Genomic DNA, 27,831 nt, shown 5'->3' on the forward strand with positions numbered 1-27,831 from the left:
CTCTGGCATTTTTCTCATTTTTGGTCATATTCATCATAGATATTTTAGCACTTTTACTCAAAAGGTGTGAATAAAAAAACAGTAGCAGAAGAAATTATTTATTTGTTTACAGTCTTAACATAATAAAAATCAAACTAATTCCAATAAACATTAAAAATTAAACAAAAACAGTTTCTAAAAGGAAAATTGCATTTAGAAGATATAATTAAAAATAATTCACTACAGTAAACTTAATCAGTGATGACCACAAAAATTAATTGAAATTCCTGAATAAAAATATAAATATAAATCTCAGATTCGACTGCAGTTACATATTTAACACAAAATGAAAAAATAATTCTTCATATATAGTTTCCATTACCACCCCAATTGAAAAGCTGTTTTAATCAGAGCTGAAGCTTATGTAATATTCTATTATCCACTAACAGAAGTTTATTTTTTCTGTACAAATGGTATAGGGAAAATTAAAATGAATGAATCAAAATAATGTATATTATGGTATTGATTGAAATTTTTAAATGAAATATTCTTATATTGTGCCTCTAATCTATGGTACACTTAGACTGACGACTAAATCTGATAAAAATGTTTGTGATTATTATTTTGACACATTCATCGTTATTTACTACCATATAGAAAGTAATATCACTAGTACTCTAATTATTTTAATAATAATACTTAGTTTAAGTATAAGTACTTTAGAAGAATTCATTAAGTGAAGAGTTTGGAATAACTATATTTAACTTATACTGAACCACTCAAAATTGAACCATTTATTAGTTGTTGTTAAAAGCAAGTATGAATAATGAGGAATATTTTCTCCTTATGGAGTTATTTAATATATTTATATGAAAATTTCGAGATTAAAAATTTATCAAATGTTTTAAATCAAAATAATTAATTGTTTTTATGTAGCTTCTATTAAAAGACAAAACTGTGTATATTAGTTATATGTTTTAAGATTCAACATTCCAAACTCTTCCTTTAAAGAATTATTTATTAAAAAATTACATAATTGTGCCATCTTTGGTAAGAAAATTTTTACGTTCTGTAGTAATATAAAATATTTGACGTTCAAAAGCTTTATACTTTAAGAATTTTTTTGAGGTAGCAATCCATTGCAAAAATAGTTTTAAACATGTTAGAACATTTTGGAGTATAAATAAGTGAAGAATAGTAAAACTATGTTGACGAAAGACAACCAGGTGAATCTTGATGCGGAATTACAAGCTTTTCTATATATCAAAGCAAAATAATCATCGGTTATTTGTGAGGGCACACTGGAAGAGCATTGTCTCAGTTTTCTCACAACACATCTTCGAAAATCTTGGAAATTACTAGAAAAAAACAAAAATACATTATTTCAATATTAATATGTAATGAAAATATAAGCCACCATTTAATTTCCTATGTTCCTACGTGAAATGATTCAAATTAGAGAAGGTTTAAGAACAGAATTAGACAATTAACACATTTCATCCTTACATTGATTAGAAGGCATGGAATAATAAACTCTTTGGCTGTTAATTTTTCTATGGTTCTATAGGTTCTCGGTATAATTCCAACAAAACCTATATATTACTTCCAAAAAGCGCAGAAGGTGCCAGCCAAGAGATATATACTCAGTGACATTAGAATAATGTTTTGATCTTAATTTTTAGTAGTCTTACAAAAAGAATGAATTGAAAATATTCGTAAAAAAATTTATGATTAATAAAAAAAAATTAATGTGTTCGACAACTTAGTAGCTGAATACACTCCTGAACACTTTTAAGCATGTAATAAAGAAAGTGATCGATGATCGATGTCTGCATGCTGTACCTTTTTCAAGCAATTTCAAGTTCCTAGATTAAATGAGCCAAAGACTTTACATGGTATTAAAATTGGACAGTCTTCTCCATACACGTGGTATTTAATTCTTGTGCGCGGGGTGGGCATGGAAGCTCTTAATTCATGTGCAAATTCATTACAACAAACCAAATATTACTTAACACCTTCAAAGAATCATTATTCATTAGCAAATATGATATAACGGCATTCTAATTCTCAGTGCTGCTGTTATCTACACCAGTTTAAACGTTGAAGCTAGTGATCGACAGTCAAAAAAGTAGGTACCTTCTAACCGTGGATGATATGAGAACAGAAAGCAGCGACATATTATTGCACGCATAATAATAGGTCTTTGTTGTCTCCAAACCAAGAAGCAAAACGCAAAGTTAGTTTCTTGAAGCGTCGCTATTGGCGCTCGAAAATTTAATTATACTTTCTGCTCGCAATTTATTGTAGTACAGTTAACGAGACAAGTAATGTGATAGGATGAACCGATAGGTCACAATTGTACTCCTCTCAAAATAGCTAGCAAGGTGATAATTTTGATATTTTTTTACCTTAACATAATTAAATGGCAAAATTTGTTTTCCTGACTACGGCCAAAGTTGAAACGTTGTCGTCATGTCAAAAAATTAAGGTCAAAAAAGTATTCGTTCCTTCTTCCACTTTAGCATATATTCGGTAGCAAGTTGAATTCCTATTTTTATGTAAAAAAGGTACTAAATTGGGTTTATTCTAGTAGCTCATTCTCAATATAAATGACATAAATATATGTTCTAAAGCAGTTCGTGTCCCAAAAATGTGTGTTCCTTTTTGTTGTTTGTATAGTGAAACAAGGATTTAATTAAAGTTGAAATAGTCTTGCAAAATGTTGAAGCTGCGTAATTTACTACATAAACATTAATTTACTAAATCTCGTCTTTGAATTTACGGAGGAACTGCAACTGCGGTTTTCTAAATGCAAACAGGCTTAAAAATAAAACTGTAAAGACGGTTATTTAATTTGCAAATTTAATAACTTATTTTTCTGACAATTACATAATTATGTAGTATCTACAGTGCATGCATAAGGTAATACATAAATGTATATTGGCTAAATGAATATCAGAAATAGCAGAAACAAATTTTTGGATTTCCCTTGATAAACTTATTCCAAAAAAGTTAACACGTTGCTTCAAATTGATATAAGGCGAGTGAAAATGTTTTGCGTTACTGAATGTAATAAACAAATTAGAACAATGGTCTCCTAGACATTCTACCAATGTCTAGTGAAAAATTGAGAACTTTTTATCATGTTTATTTTTAGTAGTGAATCACAATAACTGCGTAACTGCGTAATTTCATTTTACTTTTTCTTTCTATAAAATTTTTGCTCATCCATTACCAAATTGAAGCAACGTGTTAGCTTTTTTGGAATCAGCTCATCAAAGGTAATCCAGCAATTTGAAAAAATTAAGTGTTTCATTGGAAAAATAGTATATAATTATATATTTATATATAGTATATATATTATAATATATATAATATATTATAATTTGAAAAAACAGTAAATTAAAATAAAAAATCTGTATATTTCAGGAATATCTAATAATTTACGTTATTTTATGTACCACTGTATGCGTAAATTGTTATGGTACATTCATTTCTCTATTGATTTCAAAATACATTATTTATTTACTTTACTTTCAATCAAAAACAAAATAATTTATGGAAATTGGGTTTAAGTATAAAAAAATTCCTCAATTTTCAGCCGAATTACTGGTTCACTGATCAAAATTTCGACTTTTATTTTTTATTAAAAATTTTCTTTATTCGATCATCGTATTACCTAATTAGACATTTTTTTTAAAAAAGGTAACTCTATTTAATGAAACTTGAAAAACTCCTTTTGCTTTTTTCAATCTTCTGTGTCATATTTTTTAACAAACACCTTCTTAGTTAAACATTTCTCTTCCAAATCTTATAGTTAAGCGTTTTCGTGTAACCTTTTTTTAAATTTGACATATCAAGAAAATCGGTTAACACGATTTCTTCGTTTTGCTGTGACAGAAAGAAACACAGAAGTTATTTCGTATTTTATGTGAATATAATATCCGAGACAATCTTTTTCGTGACCATATTTTCAATTACTTTGTGCTGCTGTAAAACTCACCACAACAATATGACCGTACTATTTTCGGATTTAAATTATTATTCCTTCACGTACTTGATATCAATCACTTCCAGTTATATATGTCCACAATTTTCAAAACTACTTATAGTTTACTGAAATAATAACATGCGGTGAATTCCTTGAATCCATTTCGACCAAATTGCACTACCGAGTTCATTTGAGATACCTCAAACGACAACTTTAAAAAATTACATGATAATACTTGTCATTTCATGAGATAGAAAATATTAATACGTAAGTTTATTGATAGTAAATATTTAAAAAATGTCGTTATGGTTTTTATCTGTACAAATTCATCATATTTTGAGTTAATAATATGATAACACCTGACAACATTGCAATGAAACGATCGGTAATCCTTAAAAACAAATATCAAATAAAGAAAAGTATCAAACAGAGAGAGTGTGAGAGAGACCACATGATTCTCAATAGCTATGTTCGCGGGTGTGATTTAGAATCAGTTTAGGGACTGATCACATGCTGACTTACAAAATTGTCGTTAATTCACTTCTGAACTTTTATTTCTGTTTTGACGGGTTACATCCGTTCCGTTAATTATTAATTACAATTAATTTACTCAATGCATATTACTAATTCGGAATTGATTTTAAATTTGGCCCGCGAACCAAGTTGAAATAATATGTAGGAATTCCTATATTTTTCGACTTCTCTTTATGACGGTTTCTGGTAATAATTGTCCTTTGTATTACCACTGATCTTCCTTCTTCGAGAAGGAGCTGTTTACACATTTACACACCTCTACTCGAAATTTTACTTCAATCTCGTTAACTGTTTCTACCCTTCAATTTCACATATTTCCCTTGATGCCACCATGTTAGTAAGTGATTCTCTCTCCGCGTTCCTTTTTCTATAATGGCGGAATGGAAGAAGCATTTTTAGTGAAGAGAATAAGGCAAAGAAAGTCTGGAAAAACTTGAATATAGAATTTGATCTTCCAGGTTTTTAGGTGGTTGGTTAATCAACGTCAAAGGGCCATAATAATGCAGTAATAAGGAATTTACTTAATTAACTGAATCGAAAACCAAGAATTAAGGCCACTGAAAGATTTGATTGAAACAGAAATTATAACATTACCGTAGCCGGAAATTAACACAACTTCTGCATGGCGTAAAGGTAAAATAATTTATTGACTTCCAGGGAAAACATATAACATTTAATGAAAAGTCTTTTTCTACCGCCGTATCTAGCTCTTCGGACTTGGTGACGTATTTTTTGGTTAACTATACCATTGCCTTACATAATTTAATAATAGTTCCAGCGTACTTTATTTTATTTTGGATACTTGGAATTTTGAAGACACTGATAGTGTTATATGTATATCACCATATGCCGAAAAAGACCAAATTAAACACTTACCTACACTCTGCCTCGTCGAAAGCCGGTATAGTATTATTTTTGCCGCTGTTTCTTACTTTCTGTGCTATATCAACGACACAGTTTAGTATTACTTCTCTATTTTGATCTATACATTGGAAACCATTATTTTCAAGGAAATCTAAAATTAAAATTATATATTAGAATTGTTCCATATTATAGAAATACTTTGGATTATCTTTTAATTACATGAAATGGTGAATTCAATGAGAAATTACTTACTGATAGGGTGCTCAGCATTATTGTCACAAAAAAATGAATTGGAAGCATCGGCCAAGTCCATAACTTTATCGAGCATCTTGACTTCATCGGGAGACAAACATAATTTATACAAAGTAAGGCTATTTTTGATACAATTGGAAGTTTTTGGCCAAATTTCACAAAGTGCAAAGAAATTTGGAATATCATGCGCCCTCATTGCTCGAACTAAGTCATTTTGTAATTTTTCCATGTCTAATGTATTTTTCAAGCATCGGTTGATCTCCTCTCTATCAATCTGCAATAAATTTTCTTTTTAAGAATTTAAGGATAGTTAATTTTATTGATAATTATGATCAACAATCAAATGAATATTTAAGATAAAAACGTCGAAACCTTAGTACCTTAGACATTCCGTTTCAGAGTAAGGGATCTAGTCACTTTATAATTTAGCCTATATTTGATTAGTTCAAATCAATATGTGAATATATATGTACATAATATTCTCATATTACTATTGCCTGGAGTGTTTGAGACTAATTTCATCTAATTCATCTAAGTCTTCTAATTTGAACCATTATGTGCAAGCACGAGTTTAGTGGGCTATTGGAGAAAGGTAATCTGAATATCTAATTACTGTTATCACTGCCAATACAAAGATTTCCCTCTAGATTAAGAGACAAGTATACATTTTTCAAGGTGTCTTTAAAGATATTTCAAATAAAATAATGCTGGATTTCAAATATCTTCAGATAGCATAGTACTAATGAAAAGTATAGTATGATCGTCAAATAATGTAACTCAGGTTTTTTTATGTTGATTTGTTGGGGTAACTAATTCAAAATTTATGAGAACATGTTGTTTTCACCTATTTTAAAATAGATTTGGGGAAAAATTTAGAACAATTTTATATGCACGAGTATGTGAAAATCGAGTATTTTCTAATCTTCAGAACAAAATACCTATATACCTATATACGCTATATAAGCTTCAGTGCCTACCTCTATTAACTCTGGAACTTCAGGATGACCAGTAGATTGGCATTTGGCATGTAATGATACCATCATTTCTTGAAGATCAGGTACAATGCCATAATTGGATGGTGACGAATGGGAGGAATATTGAGCTCTTCCTTGAGTGAAATGAATGTTGGAAAGTTCGTTTCCTAAGTTATTCATTTGTTTATCTAGACTATTACTCATTTGGCTGGTTCGACTGCTCATTTGATTTCCCCAGTTATTCATTTGGTTTCCTAAGTCACTCATTTGTTTATCTAAACTATTACCCATTTGGCTGGTTCGACTGCTCATTTGATTTCCCCAGTTATTCATTTGGTTTCCCAAGTCACTCATTTGTTTATCTAAACTATTACCCATTTCGCTGGCTTTGCTGTTCATTTGGTTTCCCAAGTTATTCATTTGTGTACCAAAATCTTGACCCATATGGGAAAATTGGTTCTCCAAATCCTGGCCCAGTCGTTCAAACTGCAAATTTTGCGAGTATACGCATCCTAAAAATGATGAAATTATATATTATCAGGTTGCAAAAGTCATAGGCAACATAATAAACAATAATAAATAAAGTCACCGCTGAACTTCTGAATGTTAACAAATTTGAGAGGTCTCGAAAAAAGGCATTTGTTCAAGTCTACAACTCAAACTTGTTATTATAAAAAGACTATGTCTCACCAAACTCAGAATCACTACGATATATGGTCTAACCTTATCGCCAATGGATGGTATAAAAAGTACCATTGAATAAGGACTTACTAACGTTATACTCAAAATATCTCGAAATTGTGTGGTAATCATCTGGAGTTAGTAAGTAAAATGGGGATCATTTGTGTAGAGTATTTACGTACATGTGTACGTACATAGTCATTGCTATAATAACCACTCTATGGCTGGCAAGATCTTGATTTATGATCGAAATATACAGAAAGGCTAAGTAATTCCTCTATGACTTGACAGGCTGGACCAAAAATATCAGATATAATCCCGGGTCATTGCCGCTAGAATTGAACATGGAACATGGGAAAGGTTCTCAGTGGATACCTGCTTATCTCAAGAAGCTGAACACCTGTTTTGAAATTGTAAAGCTGTCCATAGGGAAAAGCTATGACACCTTGGCTCGTATTTCTTAAAACCGAAACAAGTAATGTGTAGGTTAACGGTGTAGGGTTGCATAATAGGTCAAGTTGTTTACGAAGTTTGCTTAATCTAACCACTCTGTAATTAACATTTGTAAAAAATTCAAAAAGAAAATAAAAGAAAGTGAAAAATTCCAAAAAGTAATACGATATTGGTAATAGCACAAACCAACATGTAACTCGAACAAAATTATTCGGGTGAACTGACCTATAGCTCACTCAATTGTTGAGTATATTTTTTTATTTCTAAAAAAATCAAAATACAGCGTGTTTCTAAAGTTGTGCGACAAAACTCAAGAGGTCATTGCCCTTATAAAATCATTATGACTTTTTCCTATAAAAAAAATTACCTCAGCCCATTCCTTTCGAAGAAATCACCCATATGAACAGGTTTTATTTATGTTCTTACAATGTTTTTTTTTATTTCAGTTTAACGTACATACCTCGTTAGTCAATGACAGAGAAACAAAAATATAAAAATTACATGAAGAAATGTGAATTATATTTTCTGGTACAGCTTGGTAGATTAAAGTAACTCCAAGATTTTCTTGATTTCTGTGGGGCAGTTCAGTGTTGCCTTAAGGTGAGGTCTCAGATTAAACTGATGGTGGTGTTGTCTGCAGTTAATGATGATGTGCTTAACGGATACAGGAATGTGACAATTTTGACAAACAGGAGGGCATCAAATAATCGTGAATAAATTTGGTGAGGTTAATACGGATGAGAAAGACTGTTAAATCATGAACAATGAGATATTGGTAGATGTTATGTATGTTTTTGGACTATTGGCTTATCGGTGGAGATGGTTTTAATTGACTGTACGGATGAAAGGGAGTACACATGGCGATATGTTTGTGGGGGTAAGAGATATATTTGAAAGCCCGAAGGATGCTGTACATTTCGCTACTGTGAACACTATACGTCGAAGGTAAGTGAAAAGCCTTATAAGAGTTCGTGGTTTGTATGGATTGCGCAAACGACACCGGAGTCAGTTTTGGAGGTATAATTATAAAGGATTAAGTCTAAGGTATCTTCTATAGGAATATGTTTGGTTTAAGGAGGAGTATTTTTATTGTATTGGTATTTTTAAGTAACGGTACGAGCAATTGGGGAATATAATTTATAATTGTTTGTAAATTACTAGGGATGAAAGTGGTACGAAGCGAGTGAATCTTTTGTTAGGTGATAATAGCAACCCTCACTTATTCATTAAAAGAAGTTTTTGAAACTGTATCTTTGAATATAGTTTCGGATTTTATTTTGAATGTTGTCTTTTCGAAATGTTGGGGTCAACAATTTGAATCGTAATAATAACCTAGATATTCGATACCCTTTTGACTTTTGGTTCATGGTCATATTACTCGAAAAAAAATATTTTTGATAAATTTAATATATAAAGTGAGAAGTTTTGATATATCGTAATATTTAAATACAAATTTCAAAGGTTAATATATACCTTGAACTTCTATAAAAACAATTGGAGTCAATTTACAAATATGTCGTCTAAATTGTTTCAAATTGAAAACATTTCAATTTTGCAACCAACCAAATTCGAAAGTATAAATTAATAGATCAGTTTAACTACAATAGAAATAGTGGAAACAAAAAAGTATCATCAATATTTTTTATTTCTATTCTATAAATTCATTTTAGTCTAGTATATATTACACATTTATAAATAGTAACTTAACAGCGATGGGAATATGTTTTATAAATAGCAGAGATTTGATTTTTCGATAAAAATAAAATACTCATCGTTCTCTACTTTATTTCTCACTACGGTTGGCCGACCAGGCTTCAAAATCGAAGTTTACGGATTGATAATATCAATTGTGGTGCCTGAGACTGCGATCCAATTTTTTTCTTCGAGAGAAGAAAAGGAAAATGTGACCAAAGTAACTTTATAGCAGGGCTACAGTGAATAAGATGATAGAAGATATTTTATTGGAAAAAACCAAAATTATCGTTTCCCTTTCTATTAAATCACTATCTTGCTTTATATACGACAATAATCATTGATTGCGAAATTATGATTAAGAAGTTATCGAATTTTGATTATTGTGTTACCTCTTCGCCATTTTAGACCCTAAGAATAGCGCCCATACGACTTTTTTGTAATTTGAGGTGAAATAGGCATATCCGGTATGCTTTTTTAATGTCGCAAAGGTGGTAACGCAACAATTGTGATAGAAAACATTTTCGATATTTATCCACGTGCAATGAACATATCAATCAGGAAGACCAACAAAATGCTAAGGACAGAAGTGGAAGCAAATCCAGCACTGTGTAAGGCTAAAAAAATAGAGTGAGAGATATTACCTTTCCAACCATGCTTGCTTGATATGGCAACCTCGAACTTCCATTTATTCCGATCCCTACAACATTTTCTTGATGGCAAAAAATTTGGATGGTGTCCAAAAGGTTATCTCGATTTATATTACTAAGCACGGCTTTGAACATTTGCACACTAATGGTAAAATGTTGATGAAGAATATGACTACATTATTGATAGAAAATTAAAAATGTATTCGTTTTAATTTAATTTAAGAAAGCGAAATTACTACTCTATTGAACTTAGGAAATCTAATCCAAATGTGAGCTGAATGCGGTTCTCTTAAATGAACAATAATAAATAAGATATAATTGAGTTTTTTTTTTTAAATTAACTTTGTTTAATACTAAATTCATATGCTATATTATATTATATTATTAATTGCTCGGATACTTCTCTTGATTTACTCAATAACTAATTCCTGCCAAAAATTCATTATATTTAATGTCATTTATACTCATCAACAGTTTTGCACTGTGACTAAAATAGATTCTACATAACTTGAAGGTCAAAAGGATTATTTCAATATAAATACAAGACGATGTTCGGCATATGCGCTTAAAAAAGGATGAAAATAAATCTGTTGAAATCGATAGGGAAATGTGTAAATAAACAGTTAACCTTCGACTTTTCTAAAATTAAACATAAGTGCGATATGAAAAAAAAACAAACATATTGAATATATGTTTTAAAAGCTAAGAATTAATTATAGAGTTGTAGATTAAACTCAATTATTGGTATTAGAAAGAAAACTCACTCAAAAATAAATATATTAAAATTGGATGTATACTATAATGAGCCACAAATAATTTTTTTTCAAATTTACTAACTAGTATATATAGGGTGTCTCGCATAAAAATCAATACAGAACAGAGGCATATAGGCAAGTCCAAAATATAACGATTGAGAGCAATTTACCTTTATACAAGTTGCATACCTAAGGATTTATAGGGCCTCAGAGTTGGGCCCAAAATTTTGAAATAAATAAATTGGTTTGCAAAATACCAAATTTGGTACACTATATTAAGAGCAAGTAATTGTAGAGTAGAAGGGGATAGAACCATTCTGGAGTTTAATTAGGGGTGGCCTTACCTAAAATATCATAAAAGTTTTTTTGTCTGTCAGTTGATTTGAAAACTTTTACTTCCATATCATGGATAATTTAATATGAAAACTTTGAAACTTATTTGAAAAAAATATTACTGGCACATAGCGTTGGGTATTTCTTTCAGATTTAACTAAAACTTAACCAAAAAGTATTTATCGAGTTCTCTTAACACAATGAAGAAAAAAACAATAAAAAACAACTGTCACTAGCGTAAAAACCAAGAAAATCTAAGACATACGAGAAAATCAATTGTTTACCCCACGGCCGCCAGCTTGACGTAGATCAGTTAATGTGACCACTTTTTGTCTTAAAAAATTTATAACTTAATGACACTAAAATCGGATTAACTAAATTCTGAAATCTGATTTATTACTTTCTCTTCACTTTTCTTGTTGTATGTTTTTGAGCGACTTAAATATTTTCCTAACTCAAAACTTTTACCTAAGATGGATGTATTTTTTGTTCCTAATATTATATTCTGATTATTACGAATAGATGATATATATTGTCAAATTTAAAAGAATCGATATAAAGTATCTGCAATAAATATTCATTCTCACGTGGAAATTATAGTGCTTATTTTGATTAATTATTGTGGCTAGAGTGTGCCTAATAATCAAAATAGAATATTAGGTATAAATAATACCTCTATTTTGAGTAAGTGTCTAGAGTTTGAAGTATTTAACTACCCAGAACTTAAAATTATGTAGCGAGGTTGCCAATCCATTCGCAAACATTGAGTAAAAGTGAAGAAAAGAATGTAACTGAACTTTTTACCGTGAATATTGGACAATACCAAAATCATAGACTCCCAATCAATGCATAATGAGTGTGTTCCTTTTTCAGAAGGGTCATAAAATGAGAATTTAAACAGCATATTAAAACAATTAATCTAAAAAAGGCTTGGCTAATTTAGTATGTATGTGTATGGTCCAAGGCCATTTTATTAATATTTCTATTAATATCATACTCAATTTGGGTAACAATCATTAAATACAAGAATTCGTCATTCCATAAATATCCATTTGTTTCTAAAATTCCATTTCATTTTTTATTGCTATAATTTTTAATTGGCATATGTTTAAATAATAAGGATGTGAATACTTAGCTAGTAAATGGTACTATGTTAAATAATAATAAGATCTTTCGACTAATCATCAATTAAATAAGTAGAATAAATAATTGCTGCTGTAGTAAATCAAACAATTATCATTATCATTAACTGAAAATATTGTGTGTTTATACACGGTCAAATTATTTGTCAAATTTTTGTTTGACAAACGGATTTGAAAGTTTGAAAGTGCGCAAACAATGCTTTGTCAAACAATGTAAATTTTTGACTGGTTTAGTAGAAGTTTTGACTCAAGGTGTTTGACTAACTTATTTCATAGTGTGCAACGTTATTTGTCAAATGAAATATCCCTTTGAGTCCATAGAAGACATCATTGCGATTAATCACAACGGAAATAGCGGCAACATTTTTTTGCTATTTGTCTTGTATATCGATTAATCAAAAAACTACAATTATTGGAAGTTTCTAGCTGAAACATTACTTACTAGGCGATTTTAATGAATTTTATATTTTGAGAACACCTTTAAAGCGTGACAATGATAAGTGCTAGCATAGCATAGCATATTAGCACTGATATAAGAAATATTTTTCTATGAAAGGCTGGGATTGTATTTATTTCTAGGATGAGGTTATCTTTTGTATTAATACTAATTATTATATAACGACAACAACACAAGAACGTCACTTCTCCGCAAGGAGAAATCCGAAATATAACAAATCGATTTGGTTTATTAGTTTGCGCTTTTGTTTGATGAAAGCATGAAGTTTGACAAAACAAATTTCACCGTGTAGGTTGCTGTTATCATTTGTAGCAATCAAGTCGACAACATTTTACTAAAATTTGCAAAGAAGCACTAATCAAATTGTACGAATTGTAATGAGGACGACATATTTAACCAATAGAAATTGCTAAGACTATCCGCATCCTCTGCATTATACATGACAAGTTTCACATTTGGTATTAAAAAAATAACGGAACATAGGAATTTCAAAATTTAACTATTTACCAGTTCAAACAATAAAACGTCAGGACACATATAATAACCGTTCCATTGGATTCCTACTTCACTCTTAGAATATATCAATTATTACTCGGAATTGATCAGTATCAAAACAAGAGCAGGTATACGTCCACAAAAATGATAATTTTGAACCGATAATTTATTGAATTAAAGATATTTGTGAATTGACTTGGAACAAGTAATTTATCTTTAAGAAATTGTTGAGATCTTTTTGTTATAAGGAAGAAATATTATGTAATCTACAAACCCAGAAAAATTCCAAACGAATCTTAACGGTAATGTGAAAAATGATAAACAATGTTGTATAGAATCTTATCGCAGTAAGGGCTGAAATAATTCATATTCAAATCTATTATGTAAAGAGATAATCTGATATCTTTTAGCTGTGTAATTTTGATTATTATCTCCCTTTCGTTGAAATTGTAGCGTTTATGAAGCTATAATAAACGATTAACGCTTTTTAATACCTCAAACACAAAGTTTGTAGTGATATTCCGTGAAACATTGATCAGCTCAAGAAAAATATCTGTGATGAAATGGCAGCACTTACATCAGCATTACTGAAGAAAATTTTCAATAATTTTCGTTCGCGGTTTGGGGAGTGCCGACGTAGAAAGGATCAATATTTAGTTGGTGTTATTTTTAAAAAATAAACCTCAGTTATTAGTTTACAATTCCTTGGTTTAAGTTCTATAATTTTAGTATTCATTGTTCAATATATTTTTTAAATATGCACATTCTGTTGCATTTTCGCGATGTTCTATTGAAATTTACATTACTAGATTGAAAGTAAATCATTGTGTATCAATGATGAATAATTTCTGATAAAAGAATTGCAACACGAAACATAACACTAAAGTAGTTAGTATTTTGTATCATCCGTGTGAATTACTAGCCGAAGTGTGTGTATCAAATCTTTTTCATTTCTTAAAACTATTAACATAGCTGAAACAAAAAAGGTGTGGTGGTTGACGCCCATGTTATATAGAGCTGTCCACATTAAAAAATCCATTTATTGAGAAAAATCGTTCCTAGTGAAGTTTATAGAAGTGTGCCCTTAAAATATGTATACACTTAAATATACTTCAGCTATATTGATTATATATTAATAATCTTAAACTTCGTTGTGGCCTAATATAAAATTTACGTCACATTTCAAATGATTCAATGTGGTTCCTCACTAATAAATAAGCTTCTTATATGCATAATATCGAAACATGATTTTTTATCATTTCAGTATATTGTACAAAAATACTACTCAAACCCTCTCAACAGTTCTATTGATTCAATAAATGGAAAAGTTCAGTTTGCTTTCCGATTGTGTTTATTTTGTGTTTAAATTTTATTTCATGGAGTAGAAAAAAATAATATAGGTCAGAAATGATTATATCCCCGATGACGCCTTCAGCGGAAACACCACGTTTCGTGTGTTGTGCAGGGATTTTTGGTTTTTGATATGTCTACTTATTCATTTATCCACAGACATGCTAATAGCCTCGTAGCTCAATATGATTTTTCAAATGTGGTCGAAATTCAGTATGGGGGTCAACGGTTAGAAGTTGATGCACTGTCTGAAATTTGTGAGTGAACCACCACCATGCCGATTAATGCCACTTGCGAGGTATGTCATCATTGCAAGATGTAACGGCAATGCGAAAGATGAAAAGGTAAAAGGACGAGTGATTTGCTCATAAAAAATGACCGTTTATTCAAAACACTTTTTCATTCTAAAGAAATAATTTTGCCAATTAGTGATTTTACAAAAAAAAAACCAAGATTACTTTCAAATATCCCCATTTCCAGCAAACTACTGATAAAAAATTAGATACATAGAATTTAATCTATAAAAGATCCTATTAATTACGTGAATCAGAACAGAATACATATACAATGTGTCCCTGATAGGTGGAACGACTTTAGACATAAAAAATTATCAATTTCAATTTTATTTTTTGATGTTTAGCCTTGCTTGACAAAAGACTAATAAGAGATTTTTGAAATCAAGTATACCTCGAGAATTTTTCTGTAGCGTCGTTTATGTGGCGGATATGAAAAGGTTATTCAGAAAGTTATTTGGAATCAACATCTAGGCTCATATGCGTAAAATTAATGAAATACTAGTACTTTAATACAAAATATTTACACACATACAAGCGATGCCTGTATAAAATATGTTTTGGTATTTGTTAATTGTTTTCCTCGCCATTTTCTGGTTTTCGAGGCAATTTTAATAAGTTTGTAGTGTACTGATAACGCTAACTAAATCTGGTATTTTCAAAATCCTACATGGCTTTTCCACGCACTTTTTTCAACTGAATTTTGTGCTATTTCGAGGCATTATTACTAATAAAATTAGTTGAAACAACGTTATTTAATTTTGCTGGATGATAATTACATTAGTAAAGATGATAAGTAATCAATTAATGGACAATAATAGATACGAGGTATGTCCACAATGTAGGTTCCGTTTCAGAGGCAGCGCTACTATCGCTTCTTTACGGTGTCTGTCTTAATTAATAAAAAGAAATGCCGCCGCTTGTGAAATCAGATCTGTAATTAGTTTTGTAAATACCAAGAAATTTAAATCAACTGAAATTATCGGCAAGTCCGTTTCTGGACAAAATGCTATTAGTGATTCAATGATCTGAGAATGGGTCAGACACTTCAATGAAATAAGTGATTAAGTCGATGAAAAACGATGTATATGTCTCTCTTTGATAACTGATGAACTGGTTCCGCAAATCTCATGCTTACTAATTCATGAAATTGTTAGTGAAAAACTGAAATTTCTAAAACTGTGTTCATATTCGGTAATCAAAATTCTTCCTGAACAACACAATAAACGACGAATGGACAGTGCACTTCAGTTTTTAAACGGCAATTAATGGAATGGAGACACACTTCGTTCTCAATGAAAGTAAAGCCAAAGCAAATCTTGACACCTCGAAAATTTATGTGTACCATCTTTTGGGACAGAAGAGGCATTTTGCTCATTGATTTCTTACCACGAGGCCAATATCATACTGCGAATGTGACAGAAAACTCCCACAGAAATGTAGTTGGGACGTGTTTGATCATCCTCGGCACATAGAAAAACTTGTGCTACGCTATGACAAATCCTACAAAATGTCGGAAGCTATGTAGGAAATTAGTTCAACAGTTGCCGATTTTTGTATGATAAATATTTTTACTATGTCTGTACACGTTTTTTTTATACAATCAAACGGAACTTACTTTGTGGATTTTCCTTGTTTATTTCAGGTAATATAAAATTTATGCAAAGTTTCTCGATTATTTTTATGATAATCTTCACTTACAGTTATTTTTCTTTACACCATGTTCAAAAATACGTATATTCGGCATCAAAAGCCCAAGATTCATGCATTGTGCATTAGTGCGCATAAATAAATCTGTTCTTGGAATAGTGGATATCAAATTGGGCGAGAGCGTAATATAATACCTTATTGTTATATATATATAAAGAAACTGAGGTTATATTTTTATTATCATAGAAAATTTTCTAAATAGCTTATTCATTGAAAAGCTAAGTGAATATGATGTATCATACAACTGTCGGTTTGACCTTAATATGGAACACGTATATATTTATCATATAATTATCTATGATACAATTTTTCATCCTATTTTTCTTTAAAATCATAAAAACCATTCCGTTTATTCGGACCGAGTATCAGAATAAAGTACATTAAATTTCAGGGTGTGTTCTGCCATAAGGTGGACATAATAGGGTGTGGAATGATTGATGTGTAGTCATCACGAAGATATAAAGTTACGCTTGGGGTACAAAACCACAGCTACTGACCTTTTTTAGAGTTTCTGGCCACACTAGAGTTCAGAGTACACGAAATGTAACTCTCATTTAATTTGTTTTAAAATATTTTGTTCATGGTTTCGCTTATATTATGCAGTCTATGCGGTTGATATACTAAAAAGCAATTTAATTACCTCCAATTTTATACAACTATATTATAAACATAATTTAAGATTAGCTCACTTTTACAACACAAACCTGGAACATCGAGAAGAATTTTATACTAGAATAAGATACGGATGTCTACATCCTTAAATTTATTATTCGATCAGTACCTAAACAGAATAACTTAAAAATAAAAAATGGATTTAAACAAATAGAGAACTAATTCACATTTAATGACAGTCAATTATTATTTGTGTTACCATGTTTTGTAAACTTCAATTTGATAATCTCATCAGATTTTAATTGAATTTTTGAATACAAAACAATATTAAATTATTAGTCTGTCAAATTATTACTTCTCAAAGCACACTAAACATCAAATTAAAAGAGAAAAATTCCGTGTATAGATGAGAATATAAAAAAAATTGAAAACGCTAACGTTTCCTCAATATATGAGGTTAAAATACGAAGGCGGTATGGCTGTGATGATTGTTAGCTTCCGCTATATTTCTAATGTCAACTGCCAAAATTGCACATAAATCTGTAGATAGATTATTTCAGTAAATATGAGCAGAAAAGGCTTTAGAGTCTGAATTACAAAATGTTATTGCTTGGAAAAGAAGCCAATGAAAAGTTATGTGAATATTATTCTGCAAATTTTACGTCACATGGAATGATTTGTAAGTGGTCATATGAACATGTCATTAACTGTCACTGAAACTACATCTGAATTGGTGTATAAAATTCATATCCTTGTAATTGGCGACTGTAAATTGAAAATATCGTGCATAAAAAGTTACGTAATGAAAAATTTGTTTGCAAAGTGCTGTTAGGATTGCTTAATGCCAATGGAAAGCTAATTCGCATTAAAACTGCAAACAAATAATCTTCAAACGTAATTCAGGTGCATCTTTTCATCGATATGTCATAGTAGATGAATCTTGGGAACACCATTATTCCCACAGAAACAGAAATATAGTCGAAACAATGGAACGAGTTCCGAAGAAAGCAAAAACCTTTTTGTCGGTCGATAAGATCAGGCAACAGCGTTTTTGGATTCCAAAGGGGTAATGGACTATTAAGAAAAATGAAAAACGACAACTTGTCCATAATATGCTGATTTACACTGACACATTTTAATGTCGAACTTAGGACAAAATAACCGCATTTGTTGACGAAATAGTTTTCTTCTATTACTAAAATACGGCTGCCCATTCGTCCACTATTATTGCACGTTACGATTTATTGCCTCATCTGCCATGTACACTGATTTTTAGTTTAGGATTTGTGTCTCCCTCCATTTACTTTCTGTTCCCAAAGAAAAATGACTTACAAAGTACAAAGCGACGGCAGACAAATGAATAGGTGTTGCCAAACTGCCGTCGTGATATTCCGAACCATTTATTTATACATTTTTTCAATGTCTGTAAATAGTATCGACTTTTGGTCCTGTTGATTAACTTGTAGTAGGCCGAGTAAAAATTTAAAATTTCTCTAGAACGAAAATATGAAGGTGTTTTCATCAAAACCTAGAGACAACATACCATATAAACGTTAAAATTCAATTTTATATTAATCGTAGAGACTCTCATACATGTGCTGCTCTGATTCAATTTATATGTAGGTACATCCGTGTTTACAAATATTTTAAACGATATCAGTGTTTCCATCATCGCTGTTTATCAATTTTTTGTCTGCAGTTAAAGAACAACTATGATACTAGGTGGCAGGAAATCGCCTTGAAGACATTCGTGGGTAAAAATTAGTGGGTAAAACCATAGTCTCAAGAGGGGAAAATCCGGGAACCTCGACCACGCTTTCAAAAGAATAGGTAGAAGAAGATTCTGAAGAATGAAACAAACATGTGAAAATAAACGAGGATCAATTTACTTATTTTTTCGAAAATTTATTTATTATAAAAAACGACACTGGGTCCTAAGAACATATCTATTTTTTAATTTTTATTCTGGATGAATCGTCGATTTGAAGGAATGTTAATAGACTATTAATTCAATGTTCATTCTTGTACAATTTTCAGGATGAACTTCCAATAAGTGTGAATAAGCCTTAATTACAAATAGGCTTCAATGAGTTTTCTCAAATTGAATATCTTACGTTCAAATCCTTTATGTTTGGTTAATTACTCGTAAACAGGAGAATAAATGGCTGAACACTATAATTTAGCATTTCAACATTTTCATGCATTTGTTCTGCATGTTTCACAGTCAATTCGAGTGCCAATTACCCTTTTTTGGAATATTTGACTTTAGAATTACTAATTTTAAATATAGGTACATGGTAAAACTTCACAAATTAAACAAACTAACTACCATCTTCCACGCAATACCCCTAGAGGAATAAGTAACAGAAACGCCAGGTTCTTCGAAGGGGCAAAACCCACAATTAATTTGACTGTGTTTCTACTACTGTTTGACCTGATAGAAATAATTTGAATATTGTTGAATTATATATGTTCGAGGATATTTGCGAAAATATATCTGAAATACATTTTTTGTGTAGTTAAATTTGAGACTACAAGGAAAATTATTTTTTTTTTCAACCTCTTAAGTCTTAAGTCAAATGCAGTCGTTGATTTGCGATTTATTCCTTTTCCTTATCAAGCAATGATGCGTTATACTCTCCTTGGATTGTTTCGCTTTTGTTAAAATAGCCGATAAACACAATCCCATGACTATCGCAAGAAACGGCCACCATGACTTTTCCGGCCGATGAATCCATCTTTACCATTTCGTCGCAGGTTTGCCTTTTGCAATTCAGTGTCTCGACCATTTTTTCCGTTTCAGGAGTGGTGTCTCATTTTGCCCAATCGCGTCAATAAGGTTTGAGAAATGTTCATTTGAATGCAAATGTGAGCAAACACGGTACCCAATAGCTTACTCATGCATAATTATTCAGTCAGTATATCGAAAATTCTTTCTTGTCATATGCAGATATCTCCAATCTTAATTCGACGATCGTCCAATACCATTTGGTGAACTTTTTCGATAATACCGCTGGTTGCCGCTCTTTGTGGCCATTTCGAACGCTCGTCGTTTTTCGAAATGATATGACCACGTTTGAATTCAGCTACCCGATATTTTCATGTTGTAAATGACAGTGATTAGTGTCCGTACATAGTGTCTAACTCTTTCATTTGCGTAGACGTATTTTCTTTTAAAATCAAATATTTAACAGCTCGATAATCAACTTTTTCTCACTTACTAGTTTTTCAAACAGAAATTGGGCTTTCACGATGACTGAAAGTTTGGTGGACATCTCTCAACGAAAGAGCAAATAAATTTGCCTTGATAAGATAAGAGATGACATCCTCAGGTTGAGGACGGAAACTTTTCAAGCAAACCTAGTATATGAAGTACATATTAAAGTATTTCTTATTCATTAATTTTGTTCGTTATTTTGTTTAAATTCGAATAAAAAAATCTTGTCCTCAATTGTTATAGAATCTTATCATGAATTTACATATAATATACGTCCACAAAATGCATGAAGGAAGCAAATAAGGACGTTATCTTTACTTTTATAAGCGTGATCAACAAATTTGGTGGTAAATTTTCATTGAAATTACTCACGCTGCATCTATTTCAACTAGTATTTTCATACCTTCATGTGTTGAGAAAAGCAGTGACAAATTTGAACTCGTTGTACAACGCATTGATATTAAGTGGGAAAAGGGTGCCAAAGAAATTCAAGAATTATTAAGATTTGTCAATATTGATAATTTAGTAACTTTTGAGACTGTTTACACGTAGTAATAGAGATTCAAAAGTGGACACGAGTCAGTTAAGGTCAAGGAACGTTCGGAAAATCGATAGCAAATAACAATGTGGAAAAACTATTTGGACTAATCTGGATTTGACATGAGGTCAACATTTTTCTTCTTCATCATGACTGCTTTTGATCCACGAGTTTTTACCGAACACACTGTGCATGCTACCACTACACCAACACCCATTATTACATTTTCCTCAACTATTGGTGTTGTGGTAGCATAAACAGTGTGTTGTTCAGTATGAATATCATCAACAATTCAATAAATTCCAACTTAGCAGGAAGTTTTTGATTGAAAAAAGACTTCTTATCGGTCTATATTTGCCTACTCACTAGATTTAGCATCATACAACTCTTTTTACAAATAGACAATGTGCTGAAACCACCTTTCTGAAATACCACAACAAATTTGAGGAAAAACCTTTCAGAAATCCAGTCATGGATTCAACCTTGGGATGAAAACAATTCTAAATGCTACCTTATTATAATTATAATACCCTATATTTTCCGTATCACTTATGGATATTATTCACATCAATAATCAATTAATAAACTATCAACAATATAATTTCCGTGGAAATAAATTTTGTTTCTTGGGTTATAAATTGGTGTAATTAAAAATGATGATGCATACATAAAACTTTTTTTAATTAGCTTGTTATTTTCGTCATATCTTATACATCAATAAACTTATCGAAAAACTATTGTAATCATATTCTTTATTTGTACGGCCTTCCTGATAACGGTTTCATACTTATGCTCTTAATCATTTCAAATAAATTCCTAACGTCTGGAGTATTTTTATTTTGAGTCTACAGAAATTCAAAATATCAAAACACGTTCAAGCACAATACGACGCACCCACGAAAAGAACATTGGCTGTTTTCCAGATTAAACTCAAGAATTCGTTTCGAACGAATAAAATTATTATTAAATATTTTTCGCTTACCTATACGGTTCAAAATTTCGTTATTAACACATATATACAAGCTGCACATTTCTGAAGAAACGTAGATGTTTTGCAACTCAATCTTGTTCCCGTGGTAGATCAAACCACTTTCTATTGTTTCTTGTCAATTTGCTATCATCATCCTTTCACTTGTTGCTTCCATTTAGTATTATCTTTTGGCTTTTCTATTAGTGGTTTCCATTCTGTTGTATTGCTAGCGTTTCTAAATATATCCCCGTACCACCTAGTTTTTTGTGATTTGAATCTTACAATGTTATATATATTTAATAAATGGTTGTTATTGGATAGTAGTCTTGACTATACTTCATTTTATTTTTTTTTTATTAGGTGGCATCCGTCTTATTTTTCTTTCAAATATTTGCAGCTCTTTTTCAAAGTTCGCTGTTTCGGCTCCGTATGTTTATATATTCTCATTTTGGTGTTGTTAATGTTTTTTATAGTTTCTTTTGGCCTCTGCTAACTGCATCATCTCCATATGAAGTACTCTTTACAAATTTGTTGTCCATAATTCCAATGTGACATGCTTTTCATGATGCAATCTAATAATGTTGTGAATAGTACCTGACGCCTTAATTTATGGTGGTTCTCGACTTTTCTAATGTCATATCTTTTATACAAAATATCTAGATGTTTTTATTCTTTCTTAATCTAATTTTTTTCAATATTTTTATTTTTTATTTTCAGTTATCAGAAACCGCCAGTTTATCTGGAGATTGAACATTCTGTCTCTGCTATATTAGACTGATTTTTTAAGAGAAATTTTCATTTCTTTAACAAAATAGTACCAAGTATTTGTTTACATGCTAATTGTTTTATTTGTAGATTTTACAGTTAATCATATTTTTGAGGTACTGGGGCATTTCAAACCCTTTTTAAACTTAGAACACACGCACAATGTATGTCAGTTAGTTCTTAATAATCAATTTTGATTAAAAAAGCTCACAATAATACATCTGGAGCTTGGTATTAAGCATTTTAAATTTGACAGTCGATATATATAATATGTTTAAGATTCATTTTGCTTCGAGGCGAATTGAGTTTATTTAACTAACGTATTATAAGAAAATTCGCTACGTTGCTTTTATTTTTATCAAGTGTTAGTAAACTTTTGTTACTTCACACAGAATATTGTTCGGAGAAATATGAAACCGTTCTTTATATCGTTACTGAATCTTGTAACTTTATACGTAATAACCATTTAATCTCACTTTTGTCACGAACACTTTAATTTCATTTTCAATAATTATTCATTAAGAATTCATTCGAGATCAATTAAAAAATGAATTAATTTTTTATTAGAAAGGTCACAAAAGCTTGCCTGTGCTTTTAAAAAAATTGAACCAAGCAAAACCAGTGTAATGAAATTATTTTAATATTCTTTTTTTGTAGTATTAAATGATATCGGTGCACCCAAAGAACAATTACACAACTGCATAAATTTCTTTGTCTAAAGCAAAAAGACCCCGCAGAATAAGAATAATTATAGATTTAATAATAATAATATAATAGGGGACCTTCAAAAACAGTAGCAATATACGAGGAGGCTTTGATGGAAGAGTGATTTTTATAGTTACACAATCTCCTTTAAACACGATGTCTCTGCCTCTTTATTTGTATAAAATCCCTTTCCAACAAGTTTTGTGGTGAGTTCGAGAACAAAGTGAGATGTGGCAATAAATCGAAATGCAATTTGTCAGGTTTTTCCGTAACAATAGCGGAAAAACGGGCAGGCGCATTGTTGTGATGTGACAAAACTTTTTTCTTCAACAATTGTAGTTGTGGTGTCCCAAGTTCGACATCAAAATGTATCTTCAAATCCTCATAATATTGGTTAATTACTCGTTTTCTATTTTTCTAATTAATCAATGAATATTTAGAATCTCTAGAATACCAAAACACTGTGGTCATAAACTCATTATTTCGACGTTTGAAGATATACACTCATTCGTTTGAATGTTTAATATGACCAAGCTATTGATCAGCATACTAACAATATAACTACGCTACTGTCAAACCAGTTTCAATGACCTTCTATAGTTTATTTCAGAAAGGTGTAGAGCAATAAAAGTTTATTAGGTATGCAAAGTTACCACAGAGTCACCCCCAACGAATATTTAAGCCACTTTAATAGTTTGGTATTGATTTCATTGTAAATTTTTTTTATCAAGTGCAGGTAGTACCACCCAGGTTGGAGTCAATATATGGGTTTAGCCTATTGTTATCCATTCACAAACACTGAAAATAGTGTGCCAATGGCCAATTAACAGAATAAAAATTAGGCATTATGTACATAGTATTAGGTACACTTATTTTTAATGGACATTATACAAAAAATACATTATATAGAAATTAAATTCTGAAAAATCAAAATATTCTTAGTCATCTCAGGAACTGTCATCTCCTCTTGACGTTATAATTAACGGGTCGATGGTCCGATCGATCAAGTAGTCAAGATCCCACATTTTCTCCTCTTCTTTAATGACATGTTGGAGAGTTTTTCGCCAGTTCTCTGGTGTCACCTCCTTAATGGCTTGATCAAAAAGTAGCTTAACGTCTTTCATTTTGAATGTCGTGTTGTGTCTTGCTACAAATCCTTTCCTAATAATACCCGTTGACAGGCCTTCCATGAAAAATTTAAATTAATAAGCTTTTCATTGTGAACACTATTTACGGCTTAACAGCAAATACTGATGCGTTAAATTACACAAATATACTTATAAAGGTCTAAAAATTTTGGGTAAGGCACCATTGCCCTTACGGCAAGCCGAATCTGAAATAGGGTTGGAATTAGGCAGAGGCACTAATAGAAGGTTAAACGGTACCTGTTAAACGCAAAACGTAACTGTATAATCTATTACCTAAGTAATCCCTAGACAATATTTCAAGACCTACACCTATGGCCGACACCGAAATTGAGCCGAACTGGACGGAATTCCCCATTTTATTGCTATATACCTTTCTGAAATAGACTATAGTAGGTATTTCTAAAAAAAATGTGTCTTATTTTAAGCATGCCCACGACAATAAATTATGCGTTATTTCAACTTCTAAATGTTCTTGATTTTAGGTCTATTCTGTTTGAAAATTAGTGTTTTTTTTTAATAATTTTTGAAAGATTGATAAAAAATTGCTTTTCCATTGATGTATTCTCAATTTTTTCATATCAACCATCACTAAAACTTTTCTTTTTCTTGTATCTTAAAAACGGTAATTATTATAAACAACAGGATATTATATATTTTTATATATTATATTACCACATCTTCAATGTTTCAGCTATAAACTTTACTTAAATTAATGGACGCTTACAAAATAGATTCACACCTTAAGACTGTCGATTTACGCAGATTCTTTTGAATTGGAAATTATTATAAATTTCATTGTATTATGCCTGGTATTGTTTTGAAATTAAATGTGCTAACAATATTAATCAACGATCGGTTGAATTTGAATTTTAAATTGTAGCTTTAACCTAGACTAAACAATTGCAGGTCTACTGACCTTGAATTTACCAAATTTGTACTAGGTGTGCCCAAATATTCAGTTTTCAACAAAAAATGCTACTATTTGCTAAGCAGACGACAATTTAAAAATTTGGCTATCTTATAATGATAAACATTTATCCTCAATTATTCCAGTATTTTTCCAAACCCTCCATTATTTTAGTTGTTGAGGCATCAAGTTTCTGAAGTGAAAATGACTAGATTACAAGTAAAACAATCAAAATATTTGTCTATGGAAGCGTTTTTAGAAAAGAGTGCAAGAGAAGCTTTTATTAGTGAGGTATTTACCACAATAAGGGTAGTGCAACCTTATTGTGGTAAATATACTCATATTTTTAGTAATATTTAAGGGAAAAAGGGAAGATTGTAACGAATATAAAATTGATTTTTAATATTCACGACTGATATTAAAAATTTTAATGTGATCATCTAGTTGAGAAAAAATATGTAGTATAGTTTTAAGGATTTCCTGTGAAAAATTCAAAACCACTTGCATCTAGTTCTGTCAGGATTAAAATGATAATTTTTTCATTGAATTGATTGAGATAACTTTGGTAGTACGTATATTGTAATTGCAAGAAATGTATCTAAAAAAATGCCCTTATTTCTTAATGTACGTGAAATTTTAGAATTGTTAATGCATATTGTACAAAGATACATGAAATATTTTCTGAAAATGCTAGGAATGCAACATTTTTGTTATGCTATTATTTAATAAGTATATTATAAAAAAAATTAATTAACACTTAAAGATACTTTTTAGTTTTTTCGTTATAATTGATGTTCAATATACATCTTTCTATTCATATTGAGATAATATTTCTCAAAACCAAATATAATATTTTATTGACGCTTACATCTGGGGTAACAAAATGCATGAACCACGCCCTTGGTATCAAAAAAGCAAACCGGTCGTAAACCAATTTTTCCCTCAGTGGCATCTTTATAAACTGTTTTCAACATCAAAACCATTTCAACAGAATTTTAACTGAGTAGAAAACAAAATTCGACAGCTGTACATTGTTCCCTTAAACTTGGCATTATAATAAATAAAATAAAAACAAAATAGCAAAAAAACCACTGGACACGTGACACAAACAGATCCAGTAACGTCGACGGAGTGATCTGGTAATGAGTTGCGCTATCTAACGTCTTGCGTATCAAAAAAGCTTAACCCACTGCAATGATTTTCTAGTTATTATAAGATCCACGTAGTATAAATAAACGTGATTAGAATACTTCATTTTGTCTACAACTATCGACGATTTTAACTAGAATTGGGACCCTTGAAAATCAAACCTCAAATCAATCAAGCAGAATTTGACATTAAACACTAGTGAATAATAGGTATGGAGGGTATAAGTTTTGATATACATTGTTCACATATTAGTGGTCTCTGTATGTTTGTAGGACTCCCTAGTTTTAATATCAAAATAATGCTTATAAAAAATATTGACCAGCGTATATGACAGTGAGAGAGATACGGCCTGAAGATACCAACACTTAAATTTCTTACCGATTAAGTCTGATAACACATATAATCCAATAGTCTGTTCTTAGAATATTGAAAAGCATCTTTATCATAAGACCCCTGTAAGTTTATCACTTCAAGATTAACCTGTGATTAAAAAATTTGCCCTAGATTTTTTTAATACATATATTTTAACTGATGGGGCAACACGTATCTGACGAGGAATATTTACTCATTTTTTGGTATATCAGATCATTTTAACTGCTGAAAAATTCAAATTACAGGTACCTTGTTTTAAAACTGAAAAGAGTACCATCACGTTATTAGCTATAAATTCACCAATTGTGAAAAGAACATTGATGGATTGCTCTTGAGTTTCCTTCGGCACTATTAGGTCCTGATTTTAATTATTTTTTCCATTTGATCACGAGGAAATTATAATAAGCCATTTTGAAATAATATACAATAGGTTTTAGATATTGAAAACAAATTTGTCCACTTACCTATCGCCATCAAAACGAGTGTAGCGGCTAGAATATTCATGGCGCCGAATAGACTGACCTATTTCACTGGTATAATCCTGGTTCTCTCTGAACGACTGAAAGCTCATTCACTACTACGACTACTACTACTAATAGATTGAAGTGAAGTTCGCAACTTAGTATTCCATTTTGTTTTTCACGCATCAGTGTTGTTCTGATCTAATGGGACGCGGCAACTATATGACGTAATGTTAATGTCAAAAAATATCCATTATACCGTGTTTAATAAATTTATCGATACTGATGGTGGAAGTTTTTCTTGGGGATTTTTTTCAATTTGATTATAGTTAAAATCCAACTATGGCAATAACGATAAAAATATAATATGATTATAGGAAAG

At 30.7% G+C, this 27,831-nt stretch overlaps 2 protein-coding genes across 2 annotated transcripts in view; one reads left to right on the plus strand and one right to left on the minus strand.

The window, feature by feature from the left end:
* The window catches only part of LOC130892352 (zwei Ig domain protein zig-8-like), a 468,122-nt gene that overhangs the window by 372,182 nt on the left and 68,109 nt on the right, over nucleotides 1–27,831 (plus strand). The gene's annotated exons all lie outside the window — the stretch shown is intronic.
* LOC130892342 (27 kDa hemolymph protein-like) lies at nucleotides 85–27,799 on the minus strand. Its single transcript, XM_057797731.1, has 5 exons — nucleotides 27,453–27,799; nucleotides 6,598–7,106; nucleotides 5,621–5,894; nucleotides 5,381–5,519; nucleotides 85–1,337 (listed from the first exon to the last, which is right to left on the minus strand). The coding sequence occupies exons 1-5, from the start codon at nucleotides 27,490–27,492 to the stop codon at nucleotides 1,142–1,144; spliced, it is 1,158 nt and encodes a 385-aa protein (XP_057653714.1). The 5' UTR covers nucleotides 27,493–27,799; the 3' UTR covers nucleotides 85–1,141.

This window comes from Diorhabda carinulata, chromosome 1 (assembly GCF_026250575.1).
Source record: "Diorhabda carinulata isolate Delta chromosome 1, icDioCari1.1, whole genome shotgun sequence".
Taxonomy (NCBI): Eukaryota; Metazoa; Arthropoda; class Insecta; order Coleoptera; family Chrysomelidae; genus Diorhabda; species Diorhabda carinulata.

What these genes read in the sequence shown, in the direction of transcription:
- LOC130892342 (XM_057797731.1), bottom strand. Translation starts at nt 27,492, where the DNA reads ATGAATATTCTAGCCGCTACACTCGTTTTGATGGCGATAG. An exon ending in TAATGCTGAGCACCCTATCA is followed by an intron (nt 5,520 to 5,620) that starts GTAAGTAATTTC and finishes TTTTAATTTTAG; the next exon opens with ATTTCCTTGAAAATAATGGT. An exon ending in TTCGACGAGGCAGAGTGTAG is followed by an intron (nt 1,338 to 5,380) that starts GTAAGTGTTTAA and finishes GTTTTTTTCTAG; the next exon opens with TAATTTCCAAGATTTTCGAA.